Source organism: Macaca thibetana, chromosome 13, assembly GCF_024542745.1.
Source record: "Macaca thibetana thibetana isolate TM-01 chromosome 13, ASM2454274v1, whole genome shotgun sequence".
Lineage (NCBI taxonomy): Eukaryota > Metazoa > Chordata > Mammalia > Primates > Cercopithecidae > Macaca > Macaca thibetana.
In genome coordinates, this window is record NC_065590.1 from 3,248,454 (window position 1) to 3,274,340 (window position 25,887).

At 37.6% G+C, this 25,887-nt stretch overlaps 2 protein-coding genes across 11 annotated transcripts in view; both read right to left on the reverse strand.

The window, feature by feature from the left end:
* Positions 1-25,887, reverse strand: part of MITD1 (microtubule interacting and trafficking domain containing 1) — a 977,552-nt gene that overhangs the window by 292,633 nt on the left and 659,032 nt on the right. The window lies entirely within an intron of this gene.
* REV1 (REV1 DNA directed polymerase) overlaps positions 1-25,887 on the reverse strand; it is a 90,091-nt gene that overhangs the window by 34,580 nt on the left and 29,624 nt on the right. For all 10 annotated transcript variants that reach the window (XR_007718900.1, XM_050755033.1, XM_050755027.1 and 7 more), the window contains exons 4-7: positions 14,560-14,728; positions 7,476-7,628; positions 3,448-4,157; positions 685-792 (exon numbers count right to left, since the gene is read on the reverse strand). Coding sequence is in view for 9 of the 10 variants with exons in the window: in XM_050755033.1 (XP_050610990.1) it covers positions 685-792; positions 3,448-4,157; positions 7,476-7,628; positions 14,560-14,728 (1,140 nt within the window). In the remaining variant the exon portion in view is untranslated. The remainder of the gene's footprint in view (positions 1-684; positions 793-3,447; positions 4,158-7,475; positions 7,629-14,559; positions 14,729-25,887) is intronic.

Consider the following 25,887-nt stretch of genomic DNA (forward strand, 5'->3'; position numbering starts at 1 on the left):
ATAACTCCTTTCAGAGCTGAGGAACCACTACCCATGACAAAAATAAAGTCCTGGTTTTAACACAGCAGCTTCTATGCCACAGTGATTCCTTATTTAAGGGAAGAAAACACTAAGTTTTCTCTTTCAGACAGAGGCAAACACTGGAAAACCCAGAATGTATGCTTTTCAAAGTACTAACTAGTTCACAAATATCTGCAATTTCACTAAGACAAAGACTGTCCACACGACTTAACATATTTTAGCAATATTCAATAATGCAAAATTATCCTACAATCAAAACGCTGGGATGTTCATGGGCACCAAGACAGTTAATCAAGTTATTTGCTCAAAAGAGAAAGCATAATGACCCAAGTCTCACAGACAAGAGCCACCATAAAATTTCCATTCATTAACAAGGAATACAGATACAAATTTAGAAAATGCCCAATATAGATCCTGCCTACATTAGTCTTCGATGACATATCCTTCAGGTGAAGATGAATATTGTTCCCTGAAGATCTCTACAGGGAGAAAGAAAAACTCTAATTCCCCTATACCTTCCTTGATAATTGAATACAGAAAATTTGGAAAAACTGATTTTCCCAAGAAAAATCACAATTTTTTAAAAAAAGATTTTGTAAACTCTTTGAATATGTATTTACAACAATATATCAATTTTCTTAAAACATAAGCAAGAATACAGACCTTTGAGATCTGGTCTATTTCGTATACCCACTGACACAAAGAAGCAATCCATATCAACATGCATTATACAGCTCTGATGTCTGGGAGAATTCAATACTGACATATCTCCTAGAAGGAAAAAGACAGCATTCAAACCCCAAGCTAATTTTTATTATTTAAAACATCAGGTCTAGTTAATTTTACAAACTATATTTAAAACATGCTTCACCCAGAATGGAGTCTTTTTAAAAAACCAGAAATGACTACAGATTATTGCTATCACCTCAAGAGAAGCCCAATTTAATTAAGTCTCTAATTAGTTTGTCAAAAAGTACATCTTAAAATTATTTCATTGTGCTGATTATTTTATAAAAATACAAAGGTGTTGGCATACATTTAGTTACATGAAGCTAAGTAAAACTTATCTTGATGATCATTATTCCATGCAATCTATAAACACGCCTGGATAAAATAACCACAATAAAAATGGCTACTATTATCCAGTGCTTGGTAGGTGTCAGGCACTGCTGTTAAGAGGTTTACATGTATGTATTTATTTAAATTCTCACAACTATGAGGTAGGTAACCATATCATCTCCATTCTGTAGACTAAAAGTTTAAGTCACACAGCCTATTATAAAGTGGTTGAGCTGTGATTCTGTCCCAAGCAGTCTGATTTCTGAGCCTTAAAACTACCATGTTGCTGTTCTAAGTACTTGAAAAACAGTCTATAAAACATAAATCTGTAAATTTTTACCCTTATGCCATTAAATACTATTAAAGATCAGAGCTGAATGACATAGACCACATTTAAGGAGATAAAGGTGAGTGTCCTCACCTAAGGACAAAAGCTTCTAATCATCCTGAGCTACAATGAGATTCATCAGGGTCACTTTAACCCTAATCCAGGCACAAGCAGAGCTTTCCTCTATTATCAGTCTCATCCTTAGCCTTTTCCTCTGGTCCTCTAAGATACACAAGTTCTGGAAATAAGAACCCTGAGCTTGTAAAAAGTTCTGATCTCATAAAGGAGTTTTTCTCAGGCTTGAAAATATTAGTACTGAGGGTTAGTCTTTATAATAGGCTTCCAAAAACAGATATCCCCTAGCAGTTTTGGACCACTCCATTTACCAAACTGTGCCTGCGATAGATAGCATGTACCTAGTTCTCCCCACTTTTTTTTTTTTTTGAGATAGGGTCTCACTGTGTTGCCCCATCTGAAGTGCAGTGGTGGAATCTGCAGCCTCAACCTCCAGGGCTCAAACAATCCTCCCGCCTCAGCCTTCCAAGTAGCTGGGACCACAGGCCCGTGCCACCACGCCCAGCTAATTTTTTTTTTCTTTTTGATAGAGACAGGGTCTCACTGTGTTGCCCAGGTTGGTCTTGAACTCCTGGGCTCAAGCAATCCTCCTGCCTCAGCCTCCCCAAGTGTGGGAATTACAGGCATGAGCCACCGTGCCCAGCCTGCTCATGTATTCTTAAGCTCACAACCCCATGAGGCAAACATCGTGGACTATCTATCACTTCTCTTCACAAAGAAAACTAAGACTCAGAAAGGTGAACTAACTTGTCCATAGTCCTGCAGCGTAAGAGTGGCAGAGTAAGGATTCAGATTCATGCTAAACTATCTAACTCCAAAGCCACGTACTTCCTTACTGCCCTCTATATTATCTCAAATGATTCATAAAATAATCACAATTCTGCTGTATAGAAGTATTTTTCAAAGTATCACATAAACATAATGCAAGCAACTCAAAATAATGCTTTTAAACATTCAAGTAGTACAGAATGCGTAAGCCAAATATCTACCAAATGCTTTCACACAATAACAAAATTTCTCATTTTATTCCCATTCATAGAACTAATTAATGATAGTTCTCTGAAGCATTCAGAATTAAATAACCTTCAGGTAACAAGGCCAAGACATGATGTAAGGATAATCTATTATCTATATTATTCTGAAATATTTCCTAAATACCAAAAAGCATTTTTTGACTAAAAGTACGTAGGAATACATCAAACTCAGTAAAACATAACAGAAAACACCCCATAGAGTCTCTATCACTTTCTAGGACAGAACCATGAGCTTCTCTCTATACCTCAGTTTCCACAGCTATAAATTAAAGGATAGTATTAATCTCTGAGGTCTCTCCCCATAAAAAAATCCTATAATCTGTAAAAGGAACTAAAACTTCAAACCAGATACTAATTTATGACTGGCACAGAAACACAGTCTGCTACTGTGTTTGCATTTGTTTTTGATAACAAGAAAAGTATTAAAATTCAACATACAATGAACCAATGCACTTAGATGTCAAATAACCTCACTGAAAGTTTACCACTGTTAATTATAACAGCTCTATGTCAAAACTGATTTAAAAAATCATTATGATGCAAGCTTCTAGAAATTTAACAATTCCTCTTATCAAACCAATTGCATTCTTACAGGGGTTTAAGCACTGGATAGGTGTTACATTAACACAGTTCAAAACTTCACCAACCGATAAGGTCTACATGAGGAATGAATGCTCAGAATCCCAACCATCTTACTGTTTAAATTCTCTGAAAATTTTCAGTCAGCCACAATTAAATCTAATTGTTTTAAAAACATTTTAATAAATAAGCTTTCTATAATGTTATGCTTACTGTAGATTACATGACTTGACATTCTGAGACTTTTATATTATGAAAACTTCATATTGACCAGAAATACCAATAATAGCGTAAGAGCAAAATGATAAAGCGTGACTGTTTCTTAAGAAAACAATTTTAGTAAGTATCTACCTGTGTCAGTTACAACAAGTGCAGACCTGCCTGTTTTCATTTTTTTTAACTTTTCCCTTCCTGGAAAGATACCATTACTTTGTCTTTGTAGGGTATTGACAAACTCAGTCAATTCACACTTCCACATTGATATGTGATGCAGTCTTGAATGAGAATAGAAGTTTGAAATAAAATTGCAGTCTGAAGGTTTGGATGGCACTGAAGGTGCTGCCTTGCTAAGAGTAGATACTGAAGAAGTGCTTTTTGTGCTTGAAGGCCCCTGAACAGTGGAGTGGTGAGCACCATTGATTTTAGTGTTACTGTGCAAAGGTGATAATGAGAAAGAATTAGTTCTGTGTGGATTCCGCAAAGCATCTGTGTTTCTGGTGCTTTGCTGCAACTGCTGCAGAGTGCAGTCTCTGAAATCAGTGCTGCCCTTCTCAGCCTTATCCTCCTCCTGGGAAGAGGCTGGAGAAAGCCTGCTGGCAACACTGTTGACCATGGGCACCAAGCAATCCTGTGTCTTTAAGGCACCATTAGAGCTAGAAGTGTGTCCATTAAAAATGGCAGTGCTGCCTCTGGGATGAGGAATTCCATTCTGTTTCCTTCCCGGAGAGGTCTGTTCCAGATCCACAAAACTAAAATCATTATTTTCGTCTTCTTCATTCCAACTGTTCATGCCATTGACTTTGACTTCATTTTCTGCTTCAATCTTCTTAACGATGTGATTTCTAAAGCAGGAAAAAAATTTTAAGTTAATACTGTCTGACTTTTAGGTTAAAACAATTTTTTCATTTCAACATTTTCTTAGTGGTACACACTTTGGTATTTCTCTCTTTAGAAACAGGAAACTTTTTTTTTTTTTTTGAGACGGGGTCTCACTCTGTTGCCCAGGCTGGAGTGCAGTGGCACAATCTCAATTCGCTGCAAGCACGGCTTCCCAGGTTCACGCCATTCTCCTGCCTCAGCCTCCGGAGTAGCTGAGACTACAAGCGCCACCACCATGCTGGGCTAATTTCTTTTTGTATTTTTAGTAGAGACGGGGTTTCACCGTGTTAGCCAGGATGGTCTCACTCTCCTGACCTCGTGATCCGCCTGCCTCGACCTCCCAAAGTGCTGGGATTACAGGCTTGAGCCACCTCGCCCAGCCAGGAAATTCTTATATCGAATATTGACAATAAAAAAAAACCCTGAAAATTAAACCACAAACTTTATATTCTGATTTGACAAAAGATCATTCTTTGCAAAAGTAGCAAGGTAACTAGAAAAATTCTAGAATATTAACAGCCCTTTAGGTGTTTTTTGTTTGTTTTTTATTTTCACTTCAGATAGTACCAAAGAAGAAATAAAATAGAGTATTTCTCATGGCTGAAGAAAAACCCAAAAAACTTTTCAATTATTTTTTCCATAAAGAATTCATTGGAATCTATAAGCTCTAAATATCCAGTTCTGAAGCACAGTGCTTGGCATTTACTACATGGTCAATAAATATCTGCTGAATTAATATACTACAAATAACTTTCACAAAAATGGATTTTAAAACCTTACTTGAATTCTTATTCCTAGTTTTAGTTTCTATGGAAGGTACTATTCGACACATTAAATCCAGTATGAAGCCAGCTAGTTTCAGTAGGAAAAAAAGTGACTATATTGATTAACCTATTAATGAGCTAATTGTTGCACAAGTAGACAAAAAGTAAAGCCATGTCAATGTGTGGGGGTAATTCAGTAAAATTTACACCCAGAAAAATGAGGACACTTGCCTTATTAACAAGGGAAATTGCACTTCATTTTAAGAAATGCACATTTAGATGCCAGGGTGGTACAAGGCAACATGGACCAAGTTTCCTGATGACAGCTTTATAAATGTAGAACCTATGACATATGTTATGCTAAAGTCACATCCTGGCTCCTCTAGACGTTTGTTCAGAAATGCATTCACAACAATCATCTAAGTAACAAAAACAAAAACCTGAATTACAAAGCAGTAATTCATTCTACTTAGAAATGTCCAAATGTCCATAGCATTAATTCAATTACAGTGCAGGCTCCAGATGTAGGGCTACCCTACAGAGTAGTAAGCCACAGGTGAAATTACCACAGTACTACCAGGTTCCACCAAAAGTCCCTCATCCTAATACCAACTTGGTTTCTCAGTAATGAGAGCCTGACTACACAGAAAATCTCCACAAGCTGGATGATCACCCATTTCAGGGTTAGCTCAGGCCCTGGCAAAACATCACATGGAATGTGACAGGCAACTCTGAGTAGACGCCATCCTCACAGATGATCATGCCAGTGAAGGGGAAAAAGACAAACTGGATATGATTAAAAGAAGAAAAAAAGAAAACCTAATTTGTCACATGCAGAGAAAGCCTCTTGAAATAAAGAGAATGCAAGGGAGCAAAATGTCACAGATGAGCATTTCAAAGAAATGTACAAAATGTACTGAATATACCCTCCAAAAAACCCCAGAAAACAACAAAAGTGGTGTACGTCAGAAAGTCTTACATCTAGTTTTGTGTCAAAAACATTAAGATCCTTTACATGCATTATAGCAACACATCCAACAGAAATCCATATACTGGCAGGAAAATACACTGTTAACATACATTCTTCCTGTACTATATAGTTTCTCAGCCTAGACAAATGGACATTTGCAAAGTAGCTGTACTGGAAATATCATGGGTAGAGCTACATTTCTTAGGCAATGGCATAAATGTATTAAGAAGTAAAATCTAATAGGTAATTTCTTCCTAAAAGTGTCACAAAGAAGATCATGAAAAAACATATCTATTTTCTACTTTTATTAATGTGGGTAAGAAGAGAAAGATAAAGCTATGTATTCTGTGAAAAGGTTTTCTGGTATTATTTGCTATATACCTTGATACCACATTAGAAAAATTAAAAGCTATAGGTAACATGAAAAATATTTGAATACGTTTGTGAGTACAAGTTAAATAACAAATGACAACAAAAATTACAGAAGGCAGTGATACTGGATCCTCTCAGATTAATTAGACTCCTGGTCTTTTCGGAAAAAAAAAATATATCCAACTCCTAAAGCAAGCAATTTAATAAAGAGAAGGCTAACAAAAATGAACCACTTGATATACAAGGTAAGGCAACCCACCAATTAATTGTGAAACCAATTTACCCAGGGTTGCAACTAAAGCTTTTATCAATATTTAAAAAAAAAAAAAGCAGCTACACGGAATAAAGTCTAGATTCACTCTCAATTCTATAACCAAGGGTCACCAACTAAACTTACACTTATATATTTACATATTTAGAATTGTAGTTATGAATTTTGAATTTTTCAAAAATCACCCAGAAGTGTTAACATTTTCATTGTCTTTTTATGCATGGAACACAACAAAAATATAGCTGGTGCAGTTAGTTCAGTTTTTGAGAAAGCAATACAAAATACTTGTGAGGAAATAATTACTTTCATGAAAATCCACGAAAAAACTAACAATTAAGATCCACTAGCTTAAGGTGAGAAACTAGTATGAATGTAAAATCTTACATGAATGAAATTTTCATAAAAATAATTCATTTTTAGATAAGACACTCATACACATATATTTCAACATATTCATTATAAATGAATAGCCAGGGTTCGTATCTGCTTCTGTCTGTCTGTAACAGAGCAGGGGCCATGCTCAATGATAAAAACCAGCTTTGCGGCCAGGCATGGTGGCTCATGCCTGTAACCTCAGCACTTTGGGAGGTCGAGGAGGGTAGATCACAAGGTTAGGAGTTTGAGACCAGCCTGGCCAAGACGGTGAAATTCCACTTCTACTAAAAATACAAAAATTAGCTAGGTGTGGTGGTACACGCCAGTAATGGGGGAGGCTGAGGCAGGATAATCACTTGAACCTTGGAGGCAGAGGTGGTAATGAGCCTAGATTGTACCATTGCACTCCAGCCTGGGTAACAAGAGCGAAACTCCGTCTTAAAAAAAAAAAAAAAAAAAAAAAAAAAAAACACACACAAAACCAAAAAAAAACCCAGCTTTGCAGTAATCCCCAACTAGACAAACTTACACCCTGTTGTTGAACTGTTTGGCTATATTGCTTGGACCTGGCACAGGATCCTCAGGTCTGCATACAGGATTAAAGCTGAGACCCTTCTGCACACTGGACTGCTTGGTGTACAGCTGATATGGAATGTAGGAGAGGAGTCGTCCAGCTTTGATGCTGAAACAAAAAGCAACATCAATTTAGAGTTCCATACTTGGTGACAATGAGCTTCATGAAAAAAAAAATCAATGTCTTCAAAGATACAGTATTTCACCAACAACAGGCCATCATCTGTTTTCCTAGTTTATTCCTTCTTGCTCAGTTTTAGTGGTCCCAATACAATATGATCTTAGAGTGGGGAAACACTGCAAGCACAGAGCTGAACTAGTCAATATTTTAATCCTCATGACTTTATATTTACCACCCTGTCAACAGTTAAGACAGAATATTTAAGACTTCATCAAAATCTCATCTCACATATTAAGGTTTTCCAGGATAAGTAAACTGAATAAGGATTCTAAATTTCCAAATTCATGTCAGAAACTTAATAAAAATATAGGACAAACTAAAGAATCTCAACTTCAAGAGTAATAATTTATACTATTTTTATGTATACAGGAATGGTAAGAGCCAAGGCCATTTGAAGATATGAACTCTACAGGGGCCAAAACTACCATGTACATCCTCACAGCATATCACACATCACCACTCAAATCCAGGGAACACCAGTATTACAATGCTAGGTGGTACTAGCACTGTAACCGAAGCTCCCAAATGTCTGCTTTCTTGTGTACTTCAGAACTAAAACTAATTTGACTGCAGTATCTTAAACTGATATTTTCTTGCTAATAAACTGAGTTATATATGGCTACTCTACCTTTAAAATTATCATTTAACTTCAAATTTAAAAACAACCAATCAATATACTTAGGCTATCATCCAAATTTCAAAACAAGCTCCTTTAACAAATTAGAAAATATTTCAAAACAACCTCTGGATTTTAAACCTAAAATATATACCAAGGAATCATCACTTAGTTATTTAGAAAAAGACTGATAAATAACATGATAAAAATATATTTCTTATTGTCTCATAAATCTAAGACTTGATATTTTCATTTTCTTAAATGGTGCCTCACAAAACTTTTTAAAAAATAATAATCATTTAAGAAATGACTGAATTGGCTTACAGAATACTAATTAAAAATAACTGAGTCAACAACTTGGAATACAGGAAAACATACTAACAGATTCTAAAAATGGAACTATATACGATACAGAGTATGTCCTTTATATAATTATGTCAATATATATTTAAAAATTCTACCTAAAGTACCTTAAACTATATCAAATGCTATAACTACTAAATTATGATAGTAAAGAACATACTATACTAGTCACAAGACATGTACCCAATGAATTTATTAGCAGGCTAAATGTTTTATCAAAATTTAGGTTACCTTCAAAATACATTCAAACACATTCAAAATTTCAGGTTACATTCAAATATCAGAATCAAAATCCTAAAATTAGACTATTTTTTACTTTATTCTTCCTCAAACCAACTTTTCTTCCCTTTTTTGAGATGGAGTCTCACTCTGTCGCCCAGGCTGGAGTGCAGTAGCACGATCTTGGCTTCACGCCATTCTCCTGCCTCAGCCTCCCGAGTAGTGGGACTACAGACACCTGCCACCAGGCCCAGCTAATTTTTTGTATTTTTTTAGTAGAGACGGGGTTTCACCTTGTTAGCCAGGATGGTCTCGATCTCCTGACCTCGTGATCCACTCGCCTCCGCCTCCCAAAGTGCTGGGATTACAAGTGTGAGCCACCTTGCCTGGCCCTTTTCTTCCTTTAATAGTTGGTCTCAATTGCCTAACTATAAATCTTTGTTCTGTGGTATTATGTGTATCAACCCACTTGCTTCCCCTGCCAAAAGAAGTACAGATACTTAATACCTAAAATAAAATCCCAACCTTAGCTTTCCATCCTTTATCATAGATAGCTGTAACTAAGAAATAAGTAGAGAGTGAAACTACACCCACTGTGCCAGCTGCACAGCTCAGGTAAAACCAAAGTGCAATGAACAAAATGCCCTATGATCATGCTCGCTTTTCCTGACCTACTGACAGCATGCTGGAGTGATGCAGACTCTACAGGTGCTCTCTATGGTCAGCACTCATCATATACAAGACTGTCAGGCCTTGTCCAACTCCTAACAAGAGCCATGTGGCCATCCGCAGAATTCCTAGGCTTACATAAGTCAGTCCATGGAGACTGCTACAAAATTAGACAGCTAATTTGAATACTCCAAGTCTCAAATCAGATATCCTCAGAGATACTCAGTAAAAAGAATTAAAGCCCAACACACTACAGTAATGTTAGCCAAGTAATGTCAGTTATAATCTGAAGCCTAAACCACTGATCTATCAGTTGTATACTCCTAATTATCCCTGCTTACCCATTTATCTATCTACAGATATATAGACAGAAATATTATCTGAAAGCATATTTGTATAAGACCTTTTTAAAAATCTCTCTGTGATTAATTTCTCACATTTACTAATTTCCCCTCGTCCTAAGCGCAAAGAAACTGTACTGACATTTTCTACTATTCTTTCAAAACCAAAAGGAGAGGATAATAAAAAAACCATCTTTATCCAAAAGATAATACTACACGATTTCCTTATACACTGAGTTTTTTCATGTACATTGAAACTAGACTCTGATATATATATATATATATATATATATATGAAAGAGTTTACATTCTATACAACGAATCAAAACATAGTCATAGCAAGTGAAATATTCACCTATTTTGCGAAGTCTTACTCTTGCTTTGTTCTATAGCCTCTGTGTTCAGGCAGAACAAAATAAAACACAAGGAATGGCAAAAAAACTAATGAGAAATAAAATTGCAATCAATTTTTATTTAAATGAGTTGAATAAGCACTCTAATATTTACACTGAATGTAATTAGAAACCAAAGTTTTGGCTCATATGTAAGCACATGACAAATGTAAATGGTTTGGGAATTTAGAAAGAAAAGATAAACTGAAAGTTCTACTAGTAGATCCCATTGAGTTGGCATGAACTGGAACAATAAATTATCATTCTGTCGCAACTCCCAACAGATCTACGTGACCATCTAATCACAGGATATACAAATATAAAAAGGCCAAGCTACGAGGTTCTCAATCTACAAAGATCAACACAAAATCAAGAACAACAAAAACAAGAACAATCCGTAGTAACTTAGGACAATATTTTTAAATTACGCTCCATGACACTCCTCAAGCTTGATGGGCCAGTGGGGTATGTCATAGCAGCTTCTCATCTATTCCACATTCCAAATTTCAATGTAAAATTATCTCAAGACAAAGACTGTGACAAAAATTTTTAAAACCATTACTTTCAATACACTATGTACAAGTTTGAGATTTACAAAACAAAGGGTTTAGTAAAATAATTTCCGACTTTAACGTACACAGGCTCCTCATTAAAGGACTCCCTTGCCTCTTCAAAGTCAGGGCCCTATAATGCAATGATTATGCCTACATTAACTCAGTTCTACTGACATACAGACCTCAGGGAACTGAAATGAAAGCAACACCCCACGTACTTACAAGTGGCAGTTTCTTTTCAAACTGCTCGAATAAAAACAAAAACTAATTATTCAGAATAGTATGTATCATTTATTAAATAGCTAATACATGTTAAGATTTTTAAGTGTATTATCATTATCATTTATTATAATGATAATAAAATCTCATTAAAGCACAGCTAAGAAGAGATCAACCAGGGATTAGAGTGTGAATAAAAACAGTGCCATGATTTAACCAAAAGGATTCCATGTTACAATCACATAATGGACTCCTGGCATTTAAGACATATGAGACATATGCCAACACTGATCCATTTCCCCATGGGCCATCTATAACAAGCTGAATCTAATGGTAAAGGAGGACACAAACAGGATTCAGAACACCCGGACTCTAAAACGTACTCTGTTCTTGGGCAAGTCAGTGAACCCTACTGGCCCTGTCTCCTCAAATACAAAATGAGGCCAATAGGATATATAATCATGCTGTCCAAAGTCACTCTTAAAGACAAATGATTCAGTCTCAGTCCACACTAAGATAAAATCCATTAAAGTGAATTTTAAAATGTATTATCGAAGTTGCTTTTTCTATCTTCTTATCTCCCTAGCTGCATTTGGCAAAAAGAAAACGTGCAAAAAACTCAACTGTAATGGAAAACAGCATTTTCTTTTCTTTTTTTTTTTTGAGATGGAGTCTCGCTCTGTCACCCAGGCTGGAGTGTAGTGGTGTCATCTCGGCTCACTGCAACCTCCACCTCCCAGGTTCAAGCAATTCTCCTGCCTCAGCCTCCTGAGTAGCTGGGATTACAGGTGCCTGCCACCACACCTGGCTAATTTTTGTATTTTTAGTAGAGACAGGCTTTCACCATATTGGCCAGGCTGGTCTTGAACTCCTGACCTTGTGATCCACCCACCTCGGCCTCCCAAAGTGGTGGGATTACAGGTGTGAGCTACCGCACCCGGCCGGAAAACACCATTTTCTACATAAATCAAAACTCCCCAGCAACAGCCCTTTCCCCTCGACGCTCCTCCTGCTCATAGAAATCCCCCATTCCCTCCAAAGCCTAACTATTGCTCCCAGATAAAAACTCTAGCTCTAGTGACAACACAGCTCAACTCTGAGTGATCCAACTTCAAATACTGAGAACAAGTCCTCTGAAGAGACACATCCCTAAAAGCCGTTTTAATCAATACTATATCACTGATAGACAGTGGCTAGATCATGAGATCACAGTGTAAAGGAAGGAATCAGTGGGATGTTATAGGGATGAGCCTTTAACTTTATCCCTCAAAGTTTAAAAAATCCTTAATATGTCAAATATATTTGACTTTTTTGTTTGTTTGTTTGTTTTGAGACAGAGTCTTGCTCTGTCGCCAGGCTGGAGTGCAGTGACATAATCTTGGCTCATTGTAACCTTTGGCTCACTGCAACCTCCACCTCCCAGGTTCAAGCAATTCTGCCTCAGCCTCCCAAGCAGCTGGAACTACAGGCGCGCGCCACCACGCCCAGCTAATTTTGTATTTTTAATAGACATAGGGTTTCACCATGTTGGCCAGGATGGTCTCGATCTCTTGACCTCATGATCCACCTGCATTGGCCTCCCAAAGTGCTGGGATTAAAGGTGTGAGCCACTGCGCCCAGCCAATATATTTGATTTTCTAGAGGTAGTAATGTACTTTTGAATTTTTGGAATTTTCTAATTGTTAATGTTACAGAATAAAAATAAAACAGTAACAGGAGCTTCTCATATATTACACCTCTACAACACGCCAGGCGGGCCAGGCTGTACACACAAACAATTTTTATCTCTCACATAACCACAGCAGGTAGATATTAGCCTTCTTTCACAAATGAGGAAACAAGGTTCTGAGTGACTGCATAAAGTTTTTTTTTTTCCTTTTTCCTGAGACGGAGTCTTTCTCTGTCACCCAGGCTGGTGCAGTGGTGCCATCTCAGCTCACTGGAGCCTCCCATCTCCTGGGTTCAAGTGATTTTCCTGCCTCAGCCTCCCAAGTAACTGGGATTACAGGCGTAAGCCACCACCCCCCAACTAATTGTATTTTTAGTACAGACGGGGTTTCACCAGGTTGGCCACGCTGGTCTCCGCCCACGTCGGCCTCCCAAAGTGCTGGGATTACAGGCGTGAGCCACCACACCGGCCAAGCATAAAGTTTCTAAAATTATACCAGGTTACATGGATACTGGACTGCCGAGTTTGATGTGAAGCCAAGTATGTCTCCAGAGCCCAGGTGCAGCCTTTTCCACCATGTTGCTTCTCCGTGAATTTATGCAGCTAAATACACTATACAAAAGAACTGAGTTAATATATAACTTGTGGAACAGTTAATGGAGGGTGTTATAATTAGTAAAAGCAAGAACCAGAAAAAAAATTCAGCAACTGACTTAAAAAGATAAGCAATTTCTCATATACTGATTATAAACTATCCATACATAAAATTACTATTTTAATATTTTAATTCTATCTTTATAAATCAGCAACTGCTCATATGTATTGTATACCTCATGTCATTTAAAAATATAAACCACTTAAGTTTTGGCTCATCCCCAAGGTTTCAGATAACATATTGAAACTTAGGAAGTCAGTATGAATGGCCACCACTGATTTACAATTATCATTTCCAAACCAACAGCAGAGAAACCACAATATAATCATTAAAAAACAGTAAATAATACTGCAAACTGTACTCCCTCCTTTCCCCTACTCCTAGCATTCTAGGTCCACATTATCTTGATGAATTAATATGCTAAAAACCCATATAATAGGCAACATGGTATAATTTACTCATACATTACTCATTCTTTCTCTCCCAGCAGAATATAAACTCCATGAGGTAGTGAAGGGATCTTTGCTTTGTTCACTGTTATTTCCCAAGAACACAGAACACCGCCTAGTCTGTAGGAGGTGCACATATATTTGTTGAATAACATGCTTGATCCACCTTCTCCAATAACTGCTTCCTGACACTTTCCTGAGTCATCACCCCAACTCCTGGCAAAAACATTAACATGCTACTTTTATTAGGATGCCAAATCCTAGGCTATAGTATTATCAACATGAGGTTAAAGGGTAGTGTTAAGACATTATTTTTCACCCTGTCAATTAGGAGGCAATACATTACATACTTATAAAAGAAATAAAAAGGCCAGGCACAGTGGTTGTAGTCTCAGCACTTTGGGAGGCAAAGGCTGGAGGACTGCTTGAGTTTGAGACCAATCTGGGCAACACAGTGAAACCCATCTCTACAAAAAATACAAAAAATCAGCTAGGTGTAGTGGCATATGCCTGTAGTCGCAGCTACTCAGGAGGCTGAAGTGGAAGGGTTGCTTGAGCCTGGGAGGTGGAGGCTGCAGTGAGCAGTGATTACACCACTGCACTCTAGCGTGGGCAACAAAGCGAGACCCTGTCTCAAAAAAAATAAAAAATAAATAAATAGTGTTCCAATTTTAAAAACTTATTAATTAAATTTAATAAAAAATTAAACTTACCTTTCCACAATCCATTCTGGTCGAATTACTTTTTCCCCCTTTAATTCTTTAATTTTAGCATTGGGAAGATTTGTGGCAATAATATGTGTTGTTTTAGATCTGGAATAATATACATGGTATTGACCTCCATGCAACATCATTAGTTTTCTCAATTCCTCAGCAGAAGGATCTGCAAAATTTATATTAAAATATATTAAAAGTCTTACCTGCAAGAAAGTAGAACCCTAGTGAATAACTCCTCAAATAGGTCAACTTTAAGAATGTCATTGGTTCACCTTCTCCTTGGCTGTGCTGCCAGGTAAACAAAGCTGGGAGGTAAATTACAAAGTGAGGAAGCTATGTTGCTTTAGTACATCCTCCTTCCCTAGCTGCCACACAGCCAACTAATACAAAAACATCTAACAAGTGCCTAGCAGAGCAAATAGGGACCTCAAGTAATGAATCAAATACTAATAACAGAACAAATATTTTTACATTTTTGACGTTACTTAGCATATGACCTTGATATTGTTTATAAAAATTAACTATAAACCCATTTATGAATCATTTTATAAAGACTAATCCTTCAGCTCCTCCAGACTATACGAGAGGAGTCAGATAAATAATACTTACTCACACTTACTATAAAGGAGACTTACTGTAGGGCTTATTAGTAGATTTTACTTCTAGAAAGCTTTATGATTTTTATTTTAAGAAAATATCTTAAAACTTAATCGAATAGTAAATATTATCCAGTTCCCTAATATGAAATTTCATAAAGTCCAAAAAATAAAGTCCAGCAACACAAAAAGGACTGCAAACCAAGAAACACCATTTTTTTCTTCAATTTTGTTTCAAATGATTTATTCTTAATAAAACTACAGAAAATATCTTAAATGTCTTAAATACTGGAAATATTTTAAGAAAATATCTTAAAGAAGCAATGTGACTTATGCTTCCCCCTAAAAAGCAATGTCTGATTCACTAAAGTCATATTATGACCTGCATTACTAGCATCACATTAATCATCACTGTTCTCTTCCTTTCACCTATCATCCTAACGAATGCTCTCACACCTCCCCTAACAACAGCTGCACCCAGGAGTTTCCACATGTGGCTTATCCCAAGCTTAATCCCAAGCAATATAGGTCCAAGTATTTAAATAAACATTTTCATTATGACAATAATTAGGTGAGCTTTAGTTTCTAGAAGATAAAAAACAGCACATACAGACATACTAGGTTTGTCTAAATTTTACAGCACATAATTTGACATTACTGATTACAAATATTAGCACTATTCAGCAGAAAATATAATGCAAGCCACATAAAAATTTTCTAGTAACCTCATTACAGTGAAAAGGTGAAATTAACTTTATTTAACCCAATATATCCAAAATATTATTTCAACATGTAATCAACAGAAAAAATATGAGATTTTTACATCCTGTTTTCTTCTTAAATCTCTGGAATCCAGTGCATATTTTACATTTACAACACATCTCAATTTAGAATAGCTGTATTTCAAGCGCTTAACGCATGTTACTAGTAGCTACCAAACTGGGCAGTGTCATACAGAGAGATTTAAAAGCATCCTTTTAAACAAAATGAATTCAAAATTAATAATGGAAGTTTTCAGGGTTAAGGTTAAGTTAAAAACTGAACTATAGCATCACAGTGATTTAAAGTAAAACAGTGGAAATTAAACAGCTAGCCAGTCAGGAGTCTACAGTTCAGTTTCTTTCTCTAATATTAAAGAACCTGGCTGATCTTTTTTTTTTTTTTTTTTTTTTTGAGACGGAGTCTCGCTGTGTCTCCCAGGCTGGAGTGCAGTGGCGTGATGTCGGCTCACTGCAAGCTCCGCCTCCCGGGTTCACGCCATTCTCCCGCCTCAGCCTCCCAAGTAGCTGAGACTACAGGCGCCCGCCACCACGCCCGGCTAGTTTTTTGTATTTTTAGTAGAGACGGGGTTTCACCATGTTAGCCAGGATGGTCTCGATCTCCTGACCTCGTGATCCACCCGCCTCGGCCTCCCAAAGTGCTGGGATTACAGGCTTGAGCCACCGCGCCCGGCCTACCTGGCTGATCTTATAAAGTAACAGTGAGAAATATCAAATTAAAGGCTATATTATAACGCATTAATATGGGCACCAAATCCAATGAAGTCACAGAAATCTAAAAAATTAATTTGCAAGTTAATCTGTAACTTTCCTAAACTAATTCTATTTAATGACTTAAAGAGAAAATGGCTGTCCTTTACCAAATAAAAAGACATGTCAAGAACACATTAACTTAACTTTCCATATACATACTCATCAAGTACTCCCCCCTCTACTAGCTGCTCTTTGAAAACTAATTACTCCAGAAATTTGGAACTGGAAAATACATTGCCCTTCTACTGGATGAAGCGAAGAGGGCTCTTTGAAGTTCACTTTTGAAAGCTCTTACATATTCTTCAGTGTGAAGTGAAGCATGAAAACCAATCTAGTTAAAAGGTAAGATCATATAAACTATGGAATAAGACTGAACTGAGTTTAATCTTAGTTTTCACACTCCTGAGTTGTGTGACTTTGGAGAAGTTGTTTAACCTCTTTAGGCTTTCTCCTCTTTCTCCATAAACAAAGCTGTTACCATGAAATGAGTCTGGCACGTAGAAGGCACTCAATATGAAAACTGCTGTTATTATAAACTACGATCACACTAGAACTCCCTTTCGAGTAATGTATATGACCTCAGGATCCTGCCCTAGATTCTACAAAAAAAAAAAAAAAAAAAAAAATGACAGAAGACAACATACATAGGCTGGCACACGGTGACCCGAAGCTTCAACAAAAACAGACCTGCCAATAGTGCACTATGGACAGCAGCCAGGGACCACTTTGTCAGGCCCAACAGCCTGGCATGCTAACTCTTGGCGTGTACAACAGCTGGAAGCTACCCTATTTTGGTGTTTTGTTTTTTTTTTTTTAAATTTTTAGAGCAGTATTTCTCTCTGGTTCTATTTCTTCAATACTAGAACATACTTCCTTATTACAAGTCCAAAGGAACATACACTATAACTGCAGATTTGCATAATAAATTCATTTTTGTATTTAACACTCTCCTTTAATTCAGCAGATGGGTGAATCAGAAAAAAAAATTGGGAGTCAAGCACAGTGGCTCATACCTGTAATCCCAGCACTTTGGGAGGCCAAGGCGGGCAGACTGCTTGAGCGCTCAGGAATTCAAGACCAGCCTGGGCAACAAAGTGAGACCCTGTCTCTACAAAATATGGAAAAAAATTAACCAGGTGTGGTGGTGTGTGCTACTAGGGAGTCTGAGGTAGATACTTTGAGCCAGAGAGGCAGAGTTTGCAGTAAGCTGAGCTTGCACCACTGCACTCCAGCCTGGGTGACAGAGCCAGAGCCAGTCTTTAAAAAAAAAAAAAAAAGAAAAGAAAGAAAAGAAAAGAAATAAATGGAAAAAAGAAAAAAAAATGGGGAGATAATATCCAACCATGAAAGCTATGACATTAAACCCTGTGTGACACACTGCCCACAGAACCCAACCCTGCAATGTACTGTAACAGTTAACTTTCTCCATAGCACTGATAATCTGAAATTACCATGTCTGTTTTTACTTGTTTACTGTGAGATTCCCCCCTGAAACATATGCTCTTTGAAGGCAGGAACCTTGTCTGTCAAGCACTTTCATATCCCTGACACAAAGCAGGTGCTCAGTGAGTATTTGCTCAATTCATTAACATCCTCAATGCATCAGACTCCTGCCTAGAATCCATCCTCCAGCAAAAGTGGAGTACAAGTGGTACCAATACTTAAAATCTCAAAACACTTATTCACTCACTCACAAATCAGAGAGGCCGTACAATGTATTAAGAGCACAGACTCCAACGCGGGAATGACTAAGGTCAAATCCTGGCTCCATCACTTGCTAGTTATGTGGATTTCAGGCAAGTTATTTAACTTCTCAGAACCTCAGTTTCCTCACATGTAAATTGGGGATAATAATAGTGTCTCAAAGGACTTCTGTAGGAATTAAGAGCTAAAAATTATAAATTACTGAGAAAAGTATCTTGCACATAGTAAAAGTTATGTGGCCAGGTACGGTGGCTCACACCTGTAATCCCAGCACTCTGTGAGGCCGAGGCGGCAGATCACGAGATTAAGATATCGAGACCATCCTGGCCAACATGGTGAAACCCCATCTCGATTAAAAATACAAAAATTAGCTGGGCATGGTGGCGTGCACCTGTAGTCCCAGCTACTTGGGAGGCTGAGGCAGGAGAATCCCTTGAACCCGGGAAGCGGAGGTTGTAGTGAGACAAGATCACGCCACTTCACTCCAGCGTGGGTGACAGAGCAAGGCTCTGTCTCAAAAAAACAAAACAACAACAACAACAACAAAAATTGAAACAAAACAAAACTAGATTCAGAGAAATTCTATCCTCCAAATTTTTACAATTGATGTCACTGTTTTGAAATGTTAGAGTGAGTGCTTTTCTCTTCATTGTTCTTTCCATTTTTATTTTTTATTTAGAGACAGGGTCTGGCTCTGTCACCCAGGCTAGACTGCAATGGCTCTATCATAGCTCACTGTAACCTCATCTCCTGGTTCATGCTTGTAATCTGAAAGATTTGGGAGGCTGAGGCAGGAGGATCATTTGAGGCCATGAGTTTGAGACCACCTAGGCAACACAGCAAATCCCGACTTAAAAAAAAAAAAAAAAATCCACAAAACAACAAAAACAAAAACAAAAAACAAACAAAACAGGCTGGGTACGGTGGCTCACGCCCGTAATCCCAACACTTTGGGAGGCCAAGGCAGGTGGATCCTCTGAGGTCAGGAGTTCAAGATCAAGTCTGACAAACATGGAGAAATCCCGTCACTACTAAAAATACAAAATTATCTGGATGTGGTGGCATGTGCCTGTAACTCCAGCTACTTGGGAGGCTGAGGCAGGAGAATCACTGGAACCTGGGTGGCAGAGGTTGCAGTGAGCCAAGATCGCACCATTGCACTCCAGCCTGGGCAACAAGAGTGAAACTCCATCTCAAAAAACAAAAAAAATCCAAAAATTAGCCAGGTGTAGTGACACACACCTCTAGTCTCAGCTACTCAGGAGGCTGAGACAGGAAGATCCCTTGCGCTCAGGAGTTTGGGGCTGCAGTGAGCTATGATCAGTCCACTGCACTCCAGCCTGGGTGACAGAGCTTATCTTAAATAAATAAATAAATAAATAAATAAATAAATAAATAAATAAAATATTCCACAATACTCCTACTATTAGTTTCATTTTGCAGAACATTCTATATGCAACTAAATTTGAGGTTTAACTAAAACCAGACATAGGGACAGACAATTGAAAGCAAAGTAAAAGTAAAAGCCATATACAAGGACCACAATTTGGCCGACATTTAGGCCTAAAGCTCTACAAGTAAAATGTCACAACAGCAAATGCCACCACCTAACATCAGAACAGTCATATGAAGACCACTTTCATGTCTGTAGGTCCAGCTTATAGAAACTGTTGCTCATCTGGTTAAAACAAATTCTATAAACAAAAATTTAAAATCTTGCACAAAAGCTTTCCTAGCTAGATTTCTACTGAGAAAACATTTACTACAAGCACCATTTCACCCTGCATATCCAAAGAACTTAACTGTTGGCTGTGCTATATAAATCACCGAAAAAAGTGAGGTGAATGGCTGCTTATACCTCCTGTGGTCCTACCATAGCAAGACCATCATCACTTCATCTGAGTTTCACAATCTTATAAATTAGAAAAGATAACTTATTGATGAGGAAACAGAGAAAACTTACTGTGCACACGCGTCTGTCTTTGGACTCCTGTCCCCCAGTTTCCGCAGCAGTGATACTTACTCTCTTGACTCTTCTCTCCCCTAACTACCTCAGACTTCCAACAAAGACCACAATCAACTAGAAGCCACAGATGCACTCAGCCAAACAAAAACCGAAGAAAAGTTTCAAATGCTTAGGGAACAAATCTTTGAGTACCAACTAGGTGCAAATTTCACATCAGGTACTAGCAAAATTACAGGAGGTGGCAAAAATTAATACAGTAAGTCTTCTCCTATGTCAGAGGTTCAGTTCCTCCACCTCTGATCTACAGGATCAGAGTCTTACAGGAAATGGAAGGAGAGAGATATATCCATACAAAATAATATCTGGGAGGCATTTATTTCCAAAAATTTAGACTTGTCAACAATAAAGAGAATCCTCTCCTAAATCACCACATTTGTATGTTTAGAAAACATCAATGTAAGCTGTCAGCTTTCAAACAAATCCCCTATCACTTGAAATGTAAGTCTGTTACACTTGCATATTCCCTTGTTTCATTTGTGAATTGTGCTAAAGTACTTGTCCACCCCGCCACCTGCCCCATCTGCTTTTTCACAAACTTCAGCAGTGCCAAAATCAACAGACCTGGTCTTTTACCCACGTACTAAAGGAAGCAGAAGATAACCCGAACACCTCTTTCCATATGAACTGTCCCAATCTCATACCACTAGAGTGCAACCACTGTCCACGAGGTCTGAAGCACTGACTCCCCTAGGCAGCTTTCACAAATATAAACATGCCCAGAGCTTACCTCCCAGAGATTACAATTCAGGCCTCAAATGTGGCCCATTCCTTAAGACTGACTGGACTTAGCATGAGTGAAAATATTTTAACATTCTGATGTACAAATACAAAACCTGTTATTTATTTATTCACTCAACTAATGTTTATTGAGCATCTACAATGTGCCAGGCAAGGTAGGTGCTGGAGATATGGCAATGAACAAGACTCAAGTCTGTGCCCCGTGATAGCTCTTGTATTCCACTGAGGAGACAAAAGCCAGTCATGCAAGTAATACCACTTTAGGTGCAAATAAATGCAATGAAGTAGTTAAAGGGTTAGAGAGCGACTGGAGGGCAAAGTACGCCTGTTTTAGATAGGCGAAGTCAGGGATGGAGGGCAAAGTACGCCTGTTTTAGATAGGCGAAGTCAGGGACGGTCTGGTAAAAAGGTAACATTTGAGCACAGATGTGAATGATGAAGACCTGAGGAAGCAGAAGGAACAGCAAATTTAAGGCCCTGAGGTGTTATCTCTACTCCATGTTGGGCAAGGGATCACTACACATAAAACAGGCTTCCTAACGCCAGAGAACTTAATATAGAATTAAGACCTAACAACACAAGACACAAACCAGGTGTCAAAATAAATGTTTCTAGCAATAATGCTATGGACTATATACCTCTATATAAAATACTACTACTATGGACTAGCTTAGCCAGGGAAGGAGGCAAAACCTAACTTTATCTGGATCTTAATGAATGAATTTAATTCCAGTTCACACAAGTGAGGAGGGAAGGAGTTTTTCCTCAGAGGCAAAAGAACAGAAACACAGAACTGTAAAAGTAAAAAGACAAATCTAGAATATCAGAGTAATCTTGTTGAGCAAAATTTAAGAACATGAGGTTGGAAATGTAGGTTAGAATTAGGACTAGAATGTTTTTCCCCATTTTCATTTGAAAAATGCCTGTTTATCTAAGACCAAGCTAAACATTTCAACTCCTTTATGAAGTATTCACTCCCACTCCCAAAGGCAACTGTTTCCTCTCTTCTGTGTTGGCACTCACCTTCCTCTGTTCATGTCTAAGGCTTAGAGATTACTTTTTCATCACAAAATCTACATTCTCCATCAACTGCTATCTCTTTTCAAACATAGTTCCTAACCCACAAGCAGCATCCAAAATATATCTGTTCAATCAACTAAAGTAAAATAAAATGGGATGTAAGGTGTGTAAACTAGAAAACTCAACATAGTAAAGGTGACAATTCTCCCCAAACTGATCCACAGGTTTAATGTAATTCCTATCAAAATCCCAGCAAGGTATTTTGTAGATAAATGACTTATTTTAACATTTATACAAGTCAGATGCACTGGCTCATGCCTGTAATCCCAGCACTCTGGGAGGCTGAGGCAAGCAAATCACCTGAGGTCAGGAGTTCGAGACCAGCCTGGCCAACATAGCAAAACCCCATCTCTACTAAAAACACACAAAAAATGAGCAGGGCGTCACGGCATGTGCCCGTAATCCTAGCTACTCGGGTAGCTGAGGCACAAGAATCACTTGAGCCAGGGAGGCAGAGGGTGCAGTAAGCTGAGATCACGCCACTGTACTCCAGCCTGGGTGACAAAGTGATACCCTGTCTCAAGAAAAAAAAAAAAAAAGAGAGAGGCATAGGTCCTAGAATAGCCAGAACTATCTTGACAAAGAAGAAACAAGTGAAAGGAATCACTCTACCTGATATCAAGGCTTACCACATGGGTACAGTATTTGATATAGTGTGGTACTGGTGAAGGAACAGACACAAACGTCAATGGAAGAGAACAGAGAACCCAGAAACAGATCCACCCAAATATGCCCAACTGACTGTGCTGAAACAACCAGAAATACACAAATTAAAAAAAAAAAAACAATGTTAAAACCTCAAAATGAAACATGAACTTCAATGTAAAACATAAAACTACACAAATAAAAAAAAAATGTTAAAACCTCAAAATGAAACATGAACTTCAATGTAAAACATAAAACTATAGAATTTAAAAATATAGAAGAAAATATTTTGGATCTAGCACCAAAGCGACAAGTTCTTAAGACTTGCAAGCACAATCCGTAAAAGGAAAGATCTACATATCAGATCTCATCAAAATTAAAAACACTGTTCTGCAAAAGACCATTTCAAGAGGAGGAAAAACCATAGACTGGGAGAAAATATCTGCAAACCACTTTTATGACAAAGCAGTAGTATCTAGAATATATAAGGAAATCTCAAAACTAAACAGTAAAAAAAACTAAACCCAATTAGAAAATGGGCAAAAAAACCATGAACAAACGTTTCACCAATGATGATGTAAAGATGAGAAATAAACACATGAAAGAATGTTCAACACTATTAGCCACCAGGCAAATGCAAATTAAAATCACAAAGAGATACAACACCATCTATTAAAATGGATAAAATGAAAACCACTAAATGCTGGCAAGGATGCAAAGACAGTTTATCCCTCATACAAGGCTAGTGGGAGTATAAAATAGTATAACCACTTTGCGTAACAGTTTGGCAGTTTCTTACAAAAACTAAAGACGTAACTATTACGGGAACCAACAACTGTACTCTTGTATTCATACAAAAACTCATACACAAATGTTCATAGCCTACCAAGAAATAACTCAGATGTCCCTAACGGATGAAAGGTTAACATACACATCCACACTATGAAATATAACTGAACAATAAAAAGGTAACAATTTTGATGACCTGAAAATTTATGCTCAGTGAAAAAAGCCAATCCCAAAAGGTTATATACTGTATGTTTTATTTATATAACATTCTTGAAATGACAAAATTATAAAAATGGAGACCAGATTAGTGGTTGCCAGGAGTTAAGGAAAGGCGGCGAACAGAAGTGGGTGTGACTATAAAAGAGTAACATGAAAGACCTTTGTAGTGTGGAAATGTTCTGTACATTAACTGCATCAGTATTAATTTCTTAGTTGTGATATTGTTTGCTAGTTTATTAGATGTTACCATTTGGGGAAACTGGGTAAAGGGTTCACAGTATCACTGTGTGCTATGTCTTACAACTGCAAGTGAATCTATAACTGCAAGTGAATCTACAATCTAAAAAAAAAATTTAATTTAAAAAATGGATGGGCCAGGCATGGTGGCCCATACCTGTAATCTTGACACTTTGGGAGGCTGAGGCAGAAGAATCGCTTGAGCCTAGGAGTTTCAGATCAGCCCAGGAAATACAGCAAGACCTCGCCTCTATAAAAAATTAAAAAATTAGTTGAGCATAGTGGTACACACTTGAGGTCCTAGCTACTTGGGAGCCTGAGGAGACAGGATGGCTTGAACCTGATGTTGAAGCTGCAGTGAGCCATGATAGTGCCACTGCACTACAGCCTGGGTGACAGAGGGAGACCCTATCTCAAAACAAAGAAACAAACAAAACAAACAAAAAGGATAGAAGGCAAAGAAGTCAATCTTAACAAGCAAAACCATTTTTGGGTACAGGTGGAGGGACAAATAGGTTGACAGGTGAACTATCAGAGGGTCTTCTCTCCAAGTTCAAGTTTGATGTTAACTTGGTTGGAAGGGACAAGGACCATGAAATCATGAGAGGCTCAGATGGCAGAACTGGGAGCTTTAAAGGAATCAAGAAAAACTTGGATTATTAAAGTCTGTGGGGAGCAGGGTTAAGAATCAACAAGAAAGGACCACATCTTCTTTTACAGTGAAAGCTGCAACTCCCAGGTTTGCAAACTGTTCACTGGAATGAAGTCTCTTTCCTCCAAATTCCTTTTCAGATAACTTTCTATTTTCTTTTTTTGAGAGGGAGTCTCACTCTGTCGCCAGGCTGGAGGGCACTGGCACAATCTCGCCTCACTTCAACCTCCACCTCCCGGGTTCAAGCGATTCTCCTGCCTCAGCCTCCCGAGAAGCTGGGACTACAGGCATGCATTACCATGCCCAGCTAATTTTTGTATTTTTAGTAGAGATGGGGTTTCACCATGTTGGCCAGGATGTTCTCGATCTCTTGACCTTGTGATCCACCCGCTTCGGCCTCCCAAAGTGTTGGGATTATAGGCGTGAGCCACCGTGCCTGGCTTGAGAACTTTCTTTCACAATAGCAATGAACAAAACTGACAACGCCTGTAGCTTTGGTGCTTACATGCTAATGGAGAAGAAAGATGATACAATAAAAAAAATATATATATACATATATATATATATAGGCATTCTACAAAATAGCTGACCAGTACACCTCAAACTGTGAAATAAAGCTTATTTTTTTTAATCAAAAACAAAATAGCACCCCCAACTTGTCTTACTGCATCTAAAGAGTTATTCTTTACTTGCTAATTGTTAATGCTGTTTTATCTATAAAGCTGTATTCACTAAAACTGAATTTTTCTAAAAATACAGTTATTTTATAGCACCACAGTTTGGATGTCTCTGTGAAATTCAGCATAATGGAACTTTATTTGTACAATTATAATGAAATCTTAATAACAACAGCAAAAATATTATCATCTCTATCCTACAGAAAAGGATAGAGATAATAGATCCAAACAGAAAATGTTTTACAGTCACAAAAATTAGTGATAAAAGCAGATTTAGAATTCCAGATTCTCAATCAAAAAAGTGATTACTGCAATATTAATTTGTCCTCCCTCACACAAAGAATCTCTTTTTCTTCCTTCTATGTGAATAAGGGTGCTCTCTTGAACTGGAGACTTCCATGACGGGCTAATGTAAGAAGCAATGCCTACC